This window comes from Pempheris klunzingeri, chromosome 9 (assembly GCF_042242105.1).
Source record: "Pempheris klunzingeri isolate RE-2024b chromosome 9, fPemKlu1.hap1, whole genome shotgun sequence".
Lineage (NCBI taxonomy): Eukaryota > Metazoa > Chordata > Actinopteri > Acropomatiformes > Pempheridae > Pempheris > Pempheris klunzingeri.
In genome coordinates, this window is record NC_092020.1 from 19,171,971 (window position 1) to 19,190,353 (window position 18,383).

Below are 18,383 nucleotides of genomic sequence, written 5' to 3' on the forward strand. Positions count from 1 at the left end.
TGTAATTAGTGTCTCTCACTCTTGAACATACAGAGTGAAATGGTCTGGTGACTTGCTCAGCTTTTGTCTGTCAAGTATTGGTCTATAGACCTGGAGCGCATGTGCAATAAAAGGGCAGAGAGAAAGAACAAAGACGACGTGTAGATCAGGTTAATTCTTTCTTATCTGAAGGAAAATGGGGATAAGTTATTAAACCTTGTCAGATACTACTGTGTTTGTGTGTGTGTGTGTGTATACGTGTGTGAGTGAATGTACTCTTTGTCTTCCTATCTGGCAACACTATCTGTGCTTGTCACACTGTCTATGCTATCTCCATGTATCTACTGTATATTTGAATCAGAGCAACTGATACATGACCCTGTTGCCAGTCTCATTCAATCAATGAAATGTCTCAGCAGTCTTCAATGTCCTCTCAATATCTCTACGGTCCATCGTTTCCCCAGACCTCACCTTTGTCTCATCTGCCTACAAACCTCTCCACAGGTTACCGTATCCGCTTGGGCTCCAGCACAGACAAAAAAGACACCGGCCGTCTTCACCTGGACTTCGCCCAGGCCAGAGACGACCTCTACGAGTGGGAGTGTCGCCAGCGCATGTTGGCCAGAGAGGAGAGGCACCGTCGCAAGATGGAGGAGGATCGACTCCGGCCGCCCTCCCCTCCTCCCATCGTCCACTACTCCGAGCACGAGTGCATCCTTCTGGGAGACAAGATCAAAGGTTGATAGACAAACATGAAATATGCATACACACCGAGTGCACTGCGATCGCCGTAGCCAGCTGAACAAAAACATGGAACCGCTCTAGCCATTTCAAATTAGGGCTACGACAGATGTTTCCTTTCGGCTATAATTTAAATAACTTAAATATCTACCAGTTGAAAATATAACCTGGTGCATTCCAATATGGACTCAAATGCAAGGATCAAAATATGTTTAAGTTGATTCTAAACTTATTTAGAGCCAGCAGTGGCAGTAATCCAAATACACTTGACATTTCATTAAGTGTTCTTTAGTGTCTGCAGACTTTTTCTCATTTGAGTGTGAATTTAAAGTGACTTGCTACTTGTTAATCATTTTTCTTGACTGCAAGGAGTTACACTATAATTTGAAATATTCAAATGTTCTGTGTGGTTGAGTATAGCTCCGATCAGTGTACAGAGCACATATAAGGAGTGGGCTGAAAGGGCCTCTGGGATGTGAGAATATCTTGTTGAGTGGTGTGGATTCATAAAGGCTCAGAAGGTAACTTTTTTTAACAAAAGAAAAAAGCTTTTTGTCACTATATGCTGACAGCAGGACATAATCAAAAGTTAAAAACTAAAATCAGGTTCCTTTGGCTCCTCCTAGTGCTCCTAATGGCATTTGCAAGACTCCGCTGCACCTGAAATGAAAACAACCAATCACAGCCAGGAGGAATCTCTAACACTGTAATGGCTGCAATGTAATCCACAGCACCAAATCAAAGTACATTCACCAAAAGTGCTTGTGTCAGTTGTTAGGCTCAGATTGTCTGACCACATTTAAAAAATGTACCCTACGGAAATAGACCTGTAAGATCCATTTAGTTTAACCAGAAAAAAGCCATTGCATTGTGCTATGCAAACCTCCCAGACTCCATTCACAAAAACAGTAATTTCACTTCACAGAAAACAGGAGTGACTGCTCTACTGTTGCCTCAATCGTTAGTTTGTATGTGTTATTGTGTGTTACACTGATATTGTGTGGGATCCAAACTAACCAAAGTCACACAATAACACAAACAAACTGATCAAAATGATCAAAAAGTAGTAGATGGGCAAATCCCATGTAAATTCCCATTTTTATCAATGGAGTATGGTGGCTTTAAACCCTTCTGTTTCGGGTTAAACAAAAATGATCTTACAGATATATCTCTGTAAGGATCCTCTTTGTAATGTTTTCAGACACTTTGAATAACAATCTAAGCCTGTCAGCGGCTAAAACAAGCACCTGTAGCTCCAAAGAATTACAAATGTTTAATTCACTTATTTTGTAATCTTTGAATAAAGAAATAAAAGCATAAGAGAAAATAATTAATTCAGAAAAGTCAGTAGATGGTTTCATAGGATGTGTAGAATTTTGCTTGAATATAGCACCATTTACTGAGATGTCTCACAGTGTTTTTTTCTTACAACTGTTCACAGAACTGTGTTGACTCTGTTTAAACAATGAAACGCTTTGTAGTTAAATCGTGTCTTTTTGTCTGGTAAAATTTTTATGTTTTGGATCATTCTGCACATTCAATGTGACCATCTTATCTGTTCCTTGTGAGACTGGCTCTGATTTATGGGCAAAAAGGAAACAAAGAGGTAACAGTTTTCCAAATTGGGTTTTTATTTCTAATAAACCAAGGCAAAACATTTTTATGTTTTAATTTGTGTGCATGTGAATCCCAATCTCTGTGGCCTCTGGCCTTTGTCAGTGATCGAATACTACTAATATTGCTCCAGATTGTCTATTAATAATGCTGCTGCAGGGGGGCCATGTATTGTGAGACCTGACTGCCTATAAACAAACAGGAACACTTCAGGGATTCTTGAGATAACACCTTGATTCAATATCTGTAGCTGTGATAGATCATCATTCATGCAAGTCTTCTGATGGATCCCACTGTGTGTTTGTATGTGTGTGTGATTGTATAAGCGTGTGTGTGGTCGTAGGCTACAAAGAGAAATTGAGAGCATCTGCAGAACCCGGCTTAAATAAATATAAACCTCCCCAGCTGCTCAATCTAAGACGCTAAGTAATGTTTATGTGTGTGCACATAATGCATGTGCCCCACAGTGTGTGTGTGTGTGTGTGTGTGTGTGTGTTGTTGAGGTCTGAGGCCGTGTGTTGTGTGCTTACATTTGTGTGAGGATGCGTATTCTCTCCACTGCTCCTCTGACTTGTAAGCAGCACACTGAGGCAGCAGAGGACAGGACAACCACAGCGGAATAACAACAATAGAAATCAATAAAGTCTCCTGACATCATCTGATTATTCACCAGACAAAGCAGGAGTGCTGCTAAACAGCCTACACTTTGTAAACAGTGGGCTATATAACACAGTGCTCACTTTTTCTGTAGACACAAGGCGAGGGTTGTTTACCAAAGATATTTATAGGAGAGACAGGAGCTGATTGATCTTACCCAAAACTTCTTATTTAACCTCCTGCTCTTTTATGTTCAGCGTATAGATATGATAATTTTTCTCCTCAATCGTTTATTTAATCCGGTGTTTTCTCTTCCTCCCAAGACGACAGTCAGTTTTTGAAGTTATTTTCATCTCATCATCTTCATGTCCTCATTCTTTCCTCCCAAAAACTCCTGTGTGCGACCTGCAGACAACCCAGCGTACAACTCAAAAAGACGTTGCTAAGCCAGCTTGTTCAAACGCAAAAATAACGCTCAAACATTAAATCCATTCAATGTCAGGTTTATATGAATACAGCTTGAATTTAAGCTGAAGGTTGAGATGATGCTACTGCTGAACTGTTTTCCTCATGCGTGTTGATCTGAACTTGGTGCCTCCTGTCTTATGTCCCTGATCATCAAATGCAAAGTAAATTTGCAGAGGTTTTTTTCCCTTGCTCTTGCTGACCCCAATTCTTTCCTGCTGTCCCCTTTTGGCTGGAAAAACTTAAAGGCAGAGACTTGTCTGTCATTGTACTTATGTGGTATTGATGTGGCCACATCTCTATATCTCCTTTCCTTCCTTTTTTCTTTTTTTCCAAGGATGCTGATGGGAAAAAGGAGGCTGGGAGCTACTTTCTAATTTCCTCACATCATGGGCAAATGACTGAGACATTTTGCAAAGGCAGCCCTTTTTTTACCCTTTCTTTTATAGACTAATTTCTCCTTCACACTATGTCTGCCCAGATGACAGTAAAAATTCTAAGGAAAATCTTCTTTTTACCTTACCGTGCTTGTATTGACCCAGGCGTTTGCTCTCTCCACCTCGTCTCCTCCTGTCTTCCCTAGATGACAATAAGTTTCCTGAGGCAGTGCGTGTGCTCTTGACCTGGCTGGAACGAGGTGAAGTCAGCCGCAGGAACGCCAACAACTTCTACTCCATGATCCAGTCCTCCAACGGCCACATCCGTCGGCTGATGAGCGAGAAGAGTCAGCATGAGAAGGAGATGGAAGTAGCCAAGGACAAGTTGAAGACCGTGATGGCCTCCATACTGGCTCAGTGTGAGTCCTGTCTGTTCAGTTGCGCAGATAATTTACATATGTAGTTTAAAGACACCACAAGTGCAGTCAGTAGCTTAATGTGAGTTTATTGTATAATTTAAGAATATAAATTATATTGTATAATTTTGCCTTCCATACCCATACATAATAATAATATTAATAATAACAATAATAATAATAATAATATAAACAATTCATAACACAGACAAAAAGTTAAAACACCCACCAAAAACATAAAACACACAATGACACGTTGCAGGTGATTTTTAATTCCAATTTACTTTTTTTTTTTTAAATATAATGCATCATATATAGGTAAATCAACTCATGTTGACAGTCCCTTCTGCCACATCCATGCATATTTACCATCAAACAGTTTATAACATCACCACCACCAACAACAATTATATGTAATGCACATTTCAACTTAGTGAAAGCTTCTTTGCAAAAAGCATCATCTTAAGTTTCCTCTGTAAATGAAACACTTTAAAAAAACAAGATTACAAAGTGCTTTTGCGAGCTTGATTATATCAAACGGAGACCGACTGTCTGAATGAGCCATGAGTATGGGATGTTATACTTTATAGTCAAGCTGTATGCTTAATTTCAAGGTCATCAAAGCACAAAAGGATCCTAATTTTTCCATCTGTTGCACAATAGCACTAAAAAACACATAAAAGTTTTAAAAATCCCACTAAAATGACTGGTGAAGTACTTAACATCAATGAACAAGCCTTTGAAATTCGATGTGGACAGGCTGAGCCATAAATGATCTTTGATTTCAACCAGAGCACCTGTCATGTCTCGTTACACAGTGCATGCTTAGGTAAAAGTAGGAACTCAGGACAAGTGCCATCAAAGTGTTGACCGCCCTGTATGCCAAATACGCTCAAAAGTTATGACATTTGATGTCTGGTAAACCCTTAGTGCTGGTTGGTGAGTTGAGCACGTTAAATATCACAGAAATGCAGCATGTTCCGACGGCACATGCTTTATATTCACAAACAAATTGCGCCTTAATATGGAAAATTGGCTCCGACCCTCTGCCACCAGTCACAGGAACAGGACATTACCAGAGAGTCTACATGTATCGCTCTCAATCACACATACGTGCACTCTGTAAACAGTTCATCCTGTTTCACAGCCCCGGAGAATAGAGCCCCACCCTGCAGAATTTACCATTCAGTTAGTGCTATATCTGGGTAACAGGTGCAATCGACCACGCTGCGCTGCAGTAATTCCCATGACACTCTCCAGTCTGCTGTTTTATCACAGGTCACCGCTCTATACACGGCATATCAAATGCTCAAATACCCAGAGAGAAATACCATGACATAAATATGCTCTAACCCACACATTTTCACACATACACTTGCCAGCACACACCGGGGCTTTCTCTCTCCCCCTCACACACACACACACGCACACACACACACACACGCACACATACACACACACTCACTCATTAATGATAAATGTCAATGTGAAGATCTTTTGCAGGACACCTTGGTTCCAGAAGCACCTGGACTTTTAAAGGCTTACTGTAAGACACAAATACATTTGATGCAGATTCTGTCCTTGTGATGGCAGATGTAGGATGGATTATTTTTATGATCAAAATGTTTTAATTCACAAGAATAGAAGACAATGAAGAAGGCTGCAATGACTTGAGCCACACTCCCACTGCTTCTTCTGCTGCTGCCTTCTCTAGCTTTAGCAAAGGTACTGGTGCCATTACAGACAGAAATGAAAATTTAACAATTCATTTATCATTATTAATTTCCTAATGACAGTGGTTTAGACTTCTTATTCACCGTCCACATCCATGATTTATTCAGCAGTTGAGCTCACTGTTCCCCTCAGTAGGCAGAATTAGGAGCTAGCATTATAACAAGTGACAGAAAAATGGCAACAAGCGCGTATTATATTGATGTAGCTGTGAAAGTTGCTTTTATTCGTTTTACAGAAATACGCATATTTCTTTGATCAGTGTAACCACTACTGCAGCTTCTGTGTCAACTGAACAGGATGAAGGTAGGACAGATACATCGCTCCATACTAATTAGTTAGGGGGGAGAAAAACAAATAACACCTTCTCCTAGCAAGAAATCGACATGCCAGGCTGAATGAATGAAGTGAAACGAAAATGGCAGTTCAGGCTTATTTTCAGGCATTTGCTTACATGGCATTAGTAGAGGTTTTAATGTCACCTGAGACATCAAGTGCTTAGTTTAAAGGAATTAACATTAAATTAATGCCTTACATGCTGTCTTAATGCATAATCACTTGAACAGATATGGTTGTAAAACTGTAACTACAGTGAAGAGCGTTCAGGCATTTAATCATTTATTCACTAGTCATTGGTTTATTATACTTAATATAACTATGTAAGATTAACTAATTCTGTGTTTCGGTTATCCTGACATCTCTGTACACCTCTCTACAAGCTATTTACTATTATTATTTATCCAAGCTTATTTTAGTTACATTTTATGCAGTGAATACTTTCACAAGAAAAGATTATACCTTTGCTAAACGTAAAACTTTACTTATCAAACATATATAATTACTAGAAAAAGCAGATAATTAACAATCATTTAATTTCTCTCTGCCTATAAGAAAGCATAGTTAGGCTCAGTTCGGCCTGTTTCATATAAACATCATATATAATGCACTCAGTATTACTGCATTAGATATATGATAAAGTACTGTGTTGTATGTATACTTTATGAACAGCTTTTGCAGTTATAAGCTAAGTTTTTCTACCTTTTATCTCTTGTGTTCATTCAGGTTGTTTATCTTTATGTTGGACTGCCTCTGTACTGCCACCACACTCAACACTGTGCTCTCCTTTTGTCATTTTGCCTGATACCTTACAATGTAATAAACATGTATGACATGAATAGTTGGTTGAATGACAGAAAACAACAATACAGAGGACCTGTCACCTAGGATCACGCTGCTCCATTTGATGCATATTTATAAGCCTGCGTGTATTGATATGTACGTACGTTGTACTGGTTTCAAAAGGGCAGATTGAAGGGGGTTGCAACCTCCCAGGACTTTCTCTCTCTTCGCGTTTCTCTCATTGCATGTCTCTAGTTCACTCTTTCCGTCACTCTCACTCTGTCTGTCTGTGTTTCTCTCTCATTAAAGGCCATCCACACCCAACACAATAATCCATACAAACACTTATTTCTATTCATGAGTTTGTCTTTCGTTCGCTGTAGTTCCACCGATGCAAATGTCAACACTGAGACTCCCATGAGACCAGTGACCACACCTGAATAAAAGACACATCCAGAGCCATATTTACCTGACTCTGCTTTTGTCAGAGCTCCTGCCATCTAAGGACACATTATTGAGGCACTGACACCGTGAATAGAGTTACCTTCACTAGAAAGCTCTGGACATTGTCCCTGTTTTGTTTGAAAATTTACTGAATGCCATAGCAACAAAACTTGTGATCCACTTGCAGCAGTAGATATCCAGGGTTACATACTTTTGTGTAATTCACTGTATACTTTATGCATCCAGTGTTAGATACCGATTCTGTGCAGATGTTGGAGATCTTCCTTGAAATATAACTGAATGTTACTGACCACTGACCAGGTCGGCTAGGTTGGATTTCCACCATTACTAGGTTAACTGACAACATTTCCTGCCATGAAATCACAACAAGTATAAACCATCAGTTTTATTTGTTGGCACCATAATTGGGCTGTCCCAGGCCTGCCACTGCTTCTAAGCCATTCCCCAATTTGATAAAGTGCTGACTGCCTATTTCACAACCATTTTTGCTAACTGGTCAGGGAATACGAGGCTGTATGGTTGTGTCCTTGTTAGCAGTGGAAATGTAAAACCTGACCAGTAGTGTTGCTACTGCCGCAGGCTGTGTCGTGGCCCTAACCACAGCTAGTTTCAGACATGTCTTGCTAAGCTTGACTGCCTTCCATCAAAATCACAGGGGAGATCTCCTGGGTGCTTCACTCTCACCGCAGGGACTGTTTCACCTCTCACTACTTCCAGAGGGGAGTAGGAAAATGCCCAGATAGAGCATCCTCTTCCTCTGTTGTCTGAGCTTTTCACCGATCTTTCTGCTATGGAAGAAATGGTGCTCTGTGTTGGGTTTGGCCTGTATGCCCCCTTCTGGGTGCGGCGAAGACGAAAGCCTATCTTACAAGTAGGACTGGGCACTCGTACTGTATCACGACACTGACATGCTGTTCATTATTCAATTTGTTCAAATTGTTGCCGTTGGATTTTACTTTTTTCTGCTAATATTTTGATATTGTTTTAATTCCATTTCAAATGAAATGAAATTATTTTAATTGATCTACTCTAACTCACAGAATGTTTTCGAGCTTCTTAAAACTAGCCAAGACTAGTCAACTAGTCATTCTAAAATCATTGAGCCATTTCTAATTTGTAAAATGGACCATTTTCCTGAGCAAGTCCTCCTTGTTTTCTCTCACCATACTTGCTAATTTATTTGCTGAGTAGTATTTCCAGGCTTTAGTATGAGATCTTTTATTTCTTCTCTCTATTGATTGTCCTTTGACATTCAAATATCATAGAGTGTATTATATTAACATATTTTAAACTATTTTAACTTGAGTCAAGATAATATTTCTTCTACTAGTTCATTCTAGTATGTATGCATACATGAACTAGACATATGTATATGTATATACATGTACTGTATATATGTCAACAATACTCTAAAATAGTACAGTAAAAAACAATGCAAATAAATATTGTAAATATAACCTTATCTTACATTGTGCTAATGCTGGACTCACATTTTCAAAATAGTTTTAAAGGAATATGCATGATTGGGATATGCATGCATGACATATTTTCATATGTTTGTGTCAAAATACATATTTGATATTATTGATAATGGAGCATAAATACTAAATGGTAGAAGGTAATTTTTGGACTTTGTTAGTTTTTGTTATGTTAGACCACTACACAGCAGTGGCTTCTCCAAATGTGGTGACTAGACACAAAGTAGTACAGCTAATACACACATGCACACAAACTTATGTACATATATTTTTCCAAGGCTAAACTATAGTGTCCAATATTAGAGCCTCTATATACCTTAGAGGTATATGGCAATATCAATACACCATAATCTAGTCTGGACTCACCTTAACAATAGTAAGCAAGATGCAGTGCACGATCGTGACAAGATGCATGCTCTACAGTAAGCTTGTTGTTTTTGTTATGTTATTGAATTGGGTGATGGAGAGAATCTATGCTGGTGAAATGCTGAGGTCACTGTCCTCTGCTGTATAGTCTAAGAAAATAGCCTCCAAAGTACCACAGTAGTCTCTCCAGAGGCAAGGCAGCCAGTCAGCAAAAAACTTAAAAGGGTTTATCTTGGCATCTTATGAATGCTTAAGTATTTATGATTCTAAATAAATGCCTTCTGGCCTGGACAGCCATCAGAAAAAGTCTGTCTTGGTGTTCGCTACAGGTGAGCAGATTAAAGATTAATAACACAATGAATCAGCATCAGTTCACTGCCAAATAGCAGAAGATCTAGCTAAAGAAAAATGCTTTTTTTCTTACAGCTTTGTTGGTTGGGTTTCTTTGACTTAAATTCTGAAAATGCAGTGCACTGATGTAACTAAAATAATAAGAAAGGTACTGTAAGTATTTATTAAAATGTTCTTCTGTCTCTCTTCTGCCACATTATGAGGAACCAGGTTTTACAAAAGTGCATTTGTACAAATAGCAATCGTTGTGGGCTGTTTGTTGCCTTATAACGTGATAAACAATACCATCACACAGTCAAATGCACATCTGCCTCTGCAAGCATTGTTACTGAGATGTCATATTTATTAACTGTTTGTTTGTAAATGTTTTGAACATTAAATCCTAAAAATCAAATGCCTCTCAAAAGTAGAGCCAGATTTTCTATAAACCCTACTGCTTTGTTGCTTCTTAAGTTAAAAGTTTTCTCCTTTGCCTTGGGGAAGACAATAAGCATGATGGACATTTTTGTTATGTTTTTTTTGTCTGTTGTTTGGATTTTCATCTGTCATTAAGTCAGCCTACCATCTGCTAGAGCCAAAAACCCTTCCAGTTTTATACCATAAGTTTTTCGTCACACCATAGAACTATGACTTCTGCAAAATGTAGCATACAGGGGGGTAGATGCTGTTAATCTTTTCATTGATGGTCTTGTGAAGTTACAGATACGCAATAATTTAAAATTAACATGAAAATGATTTGATAATGCTGCCCACATAAAACAGTAGATCACAGACTGTGGCTTATTATCTGGAAAATTCTCCACCAAATAATCAAGTTCAGCTTCAATTTCCAACGAAAGGCAGCCTGTTTTTCCTCTTGCCTTTTTTTCTAAGAAACTAGGGACCTCTCATGGGCCCTAGAACACCATTTCTGTCTCCAATAATTGCATCCTTTTAAGATAATACGTTCTGTGTAGAAATCCATTGGTCAGAGCATTAATTACTTGTGTGCAGGCTAATAAGGAATTGTAAATCTATATGCCAGTAGAGGTATGAAGCATAGAACCACAACACAGTGAAACATGTTGTTTGCCTCTCCTCTTTGTGCATTAATCATTCCTCTATAAATTATATAATATCATTAAACTTTGAAGAAATCAAAGAATCCTGCACTCTATCTATCTATCTATCTATCTATCTATCTATCTATCTATCTATCTATCTATCTATCTATCTATCTATCTATCTATCTATCTATCTATCTATCTATCTATCTATCTATCTATCTATCTATCTATCTATCTATCTATCTATCTATCTATCTATCTATCTATCTATCTATCTATCACACCAAAACCGCTCAAGACAAAATGAAGGAGTTTACAACACGTGGTTGTTTTATGATGGTGTTGAAGATGCACTAATCAATGCACTAAAATTGGTTTTAATTGGATCCTGTGTCATGCTATGTGGCAACATCTATATACTATGAGTAAATAATGGCAAAACATGAATCAATATTTAGCACAGGTATGGCACATATACATGCTGCAGACACACAGCTGTTTTTCCCCAGATTACTTCATTGTTTTCACTCCTCTGCTCCTCTGCCCCCTCTTTCTTTTCTCTCCCCTACATCTACACATATTTTCCTCACCACAGTTGAACAGATTGTATCTGTATTCCATGCTGCTTCCAAACAAAAGGCATGGGACCATTTCTCCAAAGCTCAGCGCAAGAACCTGGACATGTGGCGCAAGCAGGTTGAGGTTGGTATTTCAATGTTGCTTTAAGATTGCTTAATTTTTTATGTTAATTTTTTGTGGCAGTGATTTGATCAATACTGTACTTAAAATGCTGTCAACCTTTTGCAGTGAAAGTGTCCAAAGTCCAGGTGTATTCTTGTAATCGAAAAGTAAAAAATCAGTAAGGGGCCTAAAATTTAACCTTGTGGAACTCCAAAGTAAAGAAGCTCACTAAGATCCTCCTTTAAAAGGAGGTATTCGGTATTGAGTGTGAACATCATGTACATATAAATTAGTCATTGTTTTTGAAACTCTGAAAAAAGTAAAAGCTTGACACAAAAGTTGAGCTGAAACAGCTGAATTTTCTCTATTTTTACACACACTATCAGGAAAATGTGTCTTTCTAATATGTGAAAGCTCATTAGGATGATTGATGGTAGCTAAGCAGTTAGAAACACTCAATCTTTCAACAATATTATTGTCTGTATCCAAAAAAAATCTTAGCTGGGTTCGTAAGTACTTGGTTAGTTGTTGTGCTGTTTTTCCACTAATTTTAGTAACCTCATTTAAACCTAGTATTAACATCTGATCAGTGTCATGATATCTCATATGGGTGGGGAAGTTTATGAATCTGTAAATTAAGTAAATACATTTAAAATCATGTAGCAGGAAGAATCAAGATAAGAATGTTTTTTGATAACAGATCTACGATCAGATGTCACTATCCAGATCACATACCAGGATGCAGATTGCATTTTACATACATGTAAATGGTTTCGTAAAGTCATGAGCTTGTGGATGAGGATTTAATTAGCAGGTAACTTGTAGGTTGTTTTGATGCCTCTGCTATGGTCAGACAGGAAAATAACTGCATTTTTGCAGGATTGTTTGGGCAGGAAATTGAGGTTATCCATCTCATTGTTTTTTTCAGAAAGTGACAGCGTTTTGCTTTTTTCAGTACTGACAGTCAGACAAATGCCACATTAATTATAGTGAAGATTTGTGTTTAATGGAGTCTGTGTTGTTTTTAACAGAGAATGCAGCATTAGGTGCAGATCTGATTGGTGAAGTGAAGAAACAGACACAAACACTGTAACTAATGTGGTATATCCACACACAGAAATCCCACATCATTGCAAATGAAGCTTTGTCATAGCATGTTGCTCAAACATCTTCTCTGTTGAATGTCAATGAGGCCCTATTGTTTGTGAATATTCATGTACAGTATCAAAAGAGAATAGCATTTATTCTGATCCATCCCCTGCAGAACTATGAAAATGCTAATAACTTTCCAGAAATAGATCTATGACATTAACAACTATTCAGAACCGCTGCTGGGAGCTGTCCACATTAGAGTGTTGATACATTAATCACACTTTAAACTTTAACCCACGAATATTGATTTGCTGTTAGGCGGAGCACCATGCCTCTACACATTGTTGTTAACTCCCCAGTGTAATGACAGCAGCCTTTGCATCACAGGCTGTAGTGCGTAGGGTGGGTGTATGTTCAGATCTTGATGTTTGTTACCGCTGCACTTGAAGAGCCTCTTATGTTCATCACAAGTGTAAATCAGCCCCTGAATGATTCTCAGTGGATCAGTCAAGCTTGGTGTTGTTTCAATCACTGTATCTAAAATAAGACAAACTGCCTCCCTATCTGTGCACCAGACAGAGTAACTTTACTGCAACATCATGGGTAACATGATTTATACTTGATGTTTTTTTTAATTTCTTTAATGAAGCGAATCAAAATCTTACATGTCACTGTGCTTTTGTTTGTCTTCTTTTCTGGCTTTTGTCTATTTCTGTCAAATTTTCCATCCCTTTATGCATGCTGTCTTCTTTGAATTAAAAATGTCCTTTCTAAACTGTTTTCACTCACTGTGTCATACATTTATGCTTTATTTGCTTAATATATGCTTATATTAAGGGAGTTTTTAAATGCAAAAAAAAATAGGCACACAAAAATGAAGAAAAAATGCAAACAAGAGTGTATTATTACTAGTATTTGGGGAAAGCAGTAACAGTAAAAGGACATGGTTGGAGTAATCGGAATCAGACTTTGAGATTTTCTTACTGACAGCGGTCGTTCTGTTGGTTAGTCCACCACTTTGGGCCCGACTGAAATATCTTTTAACCATGATGGCAGTTGTTATATAATCTCATCTACGTGTGCATATTCAGGTGCATTTTGAAAGCAACATGTGTAAGTTCGGTGAAAGGCTGAAGGCTGAAAATCGTGGATATTCAGTCTAAGTACCAAATTTAGAGTAAAGGGTTCTCCTACAGGGGAAATCATCTGCACAGGCAAAATGTCACGTCCCTTCTTGCTCTCACGAAGAGGGAAACTGTTTTGTATCTTAAGGGACACCAGTTCGTCCTGCCCTTTGACATGGTGCAGGAAATTGAAGTCGACAAATTGAAAAGTAGATGGTTGAGGAAAACAAACATAGAAATCTAACCACCACTGAAGTTAAAGCATGCTGTGCCTTTTGTGTTGTTATTCTACTCTTGAGTTTGGGTAGCAAAAGTCTGAATTGTAATGTTTTTTTCAGTAGGTCTGAGTCACATATTTTATAAACAAACATTAGAAAGGTTGTTGTGTAATGTTTTATTCACAACTACTTGGAAACCTTCTAGGACAGTATTGAGGGGGTTCCCGTTGTTAACAGGAAGACGTCAGATTCATGAAGGATTATAGTGCTCTTTGATCTTTAGTTCTTTAACATGCTCAATAGCCTGTTTTAATCCCATTGCCTTTTATCTGTTATATACTTTCACACTGCATTAACCAGGGTAGAAAGGCCTCATGCTCCCAAATGTGATAATAGAACAGATGCAAGCTCTTTTGTGTGTGTGCATGTGTGTGTTTGTGTGTGTGCTTACCAGGCAATAATTATAATAGGAGGTCAACAGGATAGTATCTCTCTGCATGTCAAACTGCACCTGGCCAACAGTATCCAGAGTAAAGGTCAAAGAATTTTCTCATCATATGAAATAATTTTATTGTGAGCAACAAAACAAACACTTCAGGAGTTCATATTCTTCTACTCCTTGAACGCGAGATCAGGGGCGAGAAGTTACCCTCTTGCCACCTACAACTTACAAATGCAGTGTGCAGTTCTGTGTGTTTATTTAAAGACTACATGTCTACATGCCTGGCCCCTGTTAACCTTGCGCTGAAACCCTGAAGACACTAAACAGGTGACTGTCTGTGGGTGTGACTGTGGGTGTGTCGGACTTTTTGCATTTGTTTGCCCACGTTTTGTGGTATGATGTTGTATTACAAGCAATAGAGATGTAATGCAGTACATCTCAATGCAGATATTTACCTGCTATTGTTCATGTTTTGCAGAAAATTAGAAACGTGCACAGTGAGCAGCTGATGGGCTTCAGAGGAGAAGAGGAGATGGAGATGTCTGATGATGACATGGAGGACTGCTCTGTTACCAACAGCAAAGACTTTGAGGACTCAGGTATAAATATTTAGGCTGACAAGCAGCATACAGGTTCTGAATTAGGGGGGGGGCATACTATCTACCAGCCAATATTTTGCACGTCACTGGTGTTTTTGCATAAACACATATCAAGGATAATATTAACTTTGGACCCCACTCCCAATTTTTACATATTAAAACCTCTCAATTAGCAAGCTGAGCTGTGAGTGGAACTGAGTTGGATCAGATGGTGGCGGAGGCTGCCAGACAAACCTGGTGAACCGAAACGTGTAGTGAGGGTGAACTTGGAACGTCTGGTGGAGGCCCCCATCTGTGAGGTGTTCAAATCCCACCTCTGGAGGAATGTCTCATGCATCCTGGGCAAGATTGGGGACCTGGAATCCAAGTGGGTTCAAAGCCTCCATTGCTTAGCCTGTTACCGTCACGACCCAACCCCAGAGATAAGCAGAAGAAAATGGATGGATTGATGGATTGAACCAGTTTTAGTTTAGAAAAACCGTTCAGATTTTTTTCTCTGTTTGGATTAAATATGGTAAAGCGAATGCTTATACCTTTTCAATGGATTTGGCTACATTTGAATACATTGGCCAAGCATTTAATCTGCATCAGCTTTAAGTTTTAAAGTTAAAATAAATCTAGAAACAACTGCTGTTGTGGTCACAAATCATGTTATGGTCTTGGAGCGTGGGGTAAATGTTTGATCCACACCATAATTTGATTTGGACTGGGAAATGTAGGAAATCTGTAAGTACAGTAATTGTAGACAAAGTATTCTTAATCAAATTTGTTGCTCAAACAATTGCATTACAACAAAGGAGCCCCTAGAAAGCACAAAAATCATTGATACTAGCATCACACACACACAAACAGAGAGAGAGAGAGAGAGAACTGGGGCCTGCATTACCTCTGAAAAGAAGCTGTAATCTGATATTAGAAACAGGCAACACAGTCAGAGATAAATAAGATGTGCAGAACAGGAAATAGAGCTAATCTTTTGAAATCTCTGAAGAAAGTTGCACCCTTTAGGCTTCATATTGGGAGATGCTTTATTATTATTACTACAGTGAATCTCTTCACTGATAAATCTGATAAGCAAGAAAAAGAGAAAAAACTGTAAAATTAAACAGGGAATAGTGCCAGTATTGCTGAAGTTTCTTCTAATAAAAATATATCATATTAAGGATATTTTTATGGAATTCTAAATGATGTAGCTGGGCATACAGTGCGCAGTGTGCACACAGACACATACGCACAAAGAAGCCGAAAAAGAAACCTCAGATGTCAAGTTATGGCTGAGAGTTTTCTGTCACAGCTCACAGATTAATGGGAGTTGTTTTTGTATGTGTGCGCATGCATGCGTACAGGTATGTGTGTTTGCTAGTGTTGATAACATTCCTCACCGTGGAAATTCAGGGCAAATACAGGGGGAATTGGATATAATCCAGACAAACTGTTGGCTTTCCTTGGGCAGCAAGTTAATAAGACTTTATGATCAATACTATCCTTACCACTTCCCTGCTTCGCTGAATACTGGTGGGAGAAAGCACACACACAAACTTCAACACAAGAAGGGGTCTCCATATCCATCTTTATAACTCAGTGAGTAAGTCATTTAATCATATTTCCACATATAACTTGAGAAGAAAAGAAACAAATATAAAGCTTTATGAGAGGATCTTTCAAGTGTGCATTTGAAAGAAACTGTAACATCACCATAATATGATTCACATGTTCATCGTAGAGGTGAAATTAAGCACAATTCAGGATATTCTTACCATGTAATCTATATCATTTTTTATCAGCAATTTATTTACATCGTATGTCCCTCTCAATCTGAGGGAAACAACCATGAAAGTGTACTTCACAGTTTGGTTTACAGTTTGAATACTCTGTCCAATGCTGGCCAAAATGAGCCTTTTCGACACAACTTTCTCTCACATTTACTTTTGTTCTTTTGTTCTTGTGGAAATCGTTCCCAACTGCACTTTCAGGGATTTTGATTCACACCCTGGCAAACCAAGAAAGTGGTCTGCTGATTCAAGAGTTGTGTGAAAACAGAAAATAAAAAAATGAAAAGGCAACAAGACACAAGAAGAAAAAATGTGTATTTCTAAAAAGAAGTATGGTAAAAACGTTACTGAAAAACTGTACAACAGAAGAACAAAAATACAGTTTGACTTGAAATTAAGTATGGGTGAACATTAGGGAACTGTCAAGCTATCAAGCTTCATGGTATAGATAAACAGATTAAGAAAATAAGTGGAAAGACTGTGTTGCGGTTGATTTGATTCAAGCAGCATGTGGTAAGCTCAGCATTTTGCTGATGTAATACAGTTAATGTTACTTGCAGCTCCCGACAAAAGCTTAAAGGCACCAGTGTACTCCATCAGAAATCCTCGGACAGTCACACAGCTTCAGAAACTCCCTCCCCCGCCTTTCCGACATTCAATTTGGGGAGGGGGGGGGTCTGACATTCACACCAGCCACGCAATGCAGAAGTGCGACAGGAGGCAGGGCTTAAATTTATGTCTTTTTTTTTTTTTTTTCATTTTTGTGCAACACTATGAACGTCTTCCAGGAGAGACTATCATTATCCCACCGCCATTATCCCAGATTTTTAAACTACTACTACGTCTCCCTCCACTCTGTGATGACTGGTTTTCCATCCCGGCTTGGAATGTGGCCGTTTGGATCGGATATAAACGCTTCTGAGAACAACATTGTCAAATAAGGTGGAGCATAACCAGGCCCTAATATCTACCAAGTCCACGTGTCTCCACCAGCTCACAGATTCAGAAAGTCTGTTCAATCCTGAAGGGTCTGTGGTTTCGTCTGGAGTGCTTTAATACTTCAAGACAAATTTCAGAGCTCTGAGATGATGGTTAACTTCCACTCAGTCAGTAAGCTGTCTGTCTTGAAAAAGATGTTAAAAGATTTCCTGAAGCTGACATGATTGTTAATAGATAGCAACCAGCATGAAAACTATTAAGGGTTCAATCTTGGAGTTTAACCTTGACCATCAAATAAATAAATGTTCTGTTAACCTGCCTATTGTAGGATATTATTTTGGAGTTGGCATCATGTAAGACTATTAGCAGTGGATTTCAGATCAAAATCAATTAATCGGCTTTGTTCCATTTTCCGTCGCACTGAGGTCAGTGTGAATTAAATTTCTTCAGAAAAGTTAATACCAAAAAGAAAGAATAGGAAAAAGAAGAATTCAATTGAAGTTAAAGCCTATTTAGAGATAAAAGGCACTTTTGCCATTTTTCAAAAGGGATTGTATTTCAGTGCCTTCATGGGAACATCATCTCTTAAAGGCTCTCAAACTGCATTTGGTTCAGAAATGTAAAAGGAGTAGAATGATTCTTTGTCTAAAAGCCTCTAGGGGGTTTCTGCACACTTTTCCTATAATTGAGATTAAACTGAATTAATTTTGCATCAGCATGACAGTATGAAAAGTGTCACGGCATTTTTAAGGTTTCTGAATGTGGTATAAT

General features: G+C 38.4%; 1 protein-coding gene across 1 annotated transcript in view; it reads left to right on the forward strand.

Annotated features, from left to right (window-relative positions):
- Window positions 1–18,383, forward strand: part of LOC139207095 (ecto-NOX disulfide-thiol exchanger 2-like) — a 66,759-nt gene that overhangs the window by 26,871 nt on the left and 21,505 nt on the right. Inside the window, exons 4-8 of the mRNA XM_070836729.1 lie at window positions 484–717; window positions 3,980–4,192; window positions 11,341–11,447; window positions 14,781–14,901; window positions 15,493–15,498. Of these exons, the coding sequence (XP_070692830.1) occupies window positions 484–717; window positions 3,980–4,192; window positions 11,341–11,447; window positions 14,781–14,901; window positions 15,493–15,498 (681 nt within the window). The remainder of the gene's footprint in view (window positions 1–483; window positions 718–3,979; window positions 4,193–11,340; window positions 11,448–14,780; window positions 14,902–15,492; window positions 15,499–18,383) is intronic.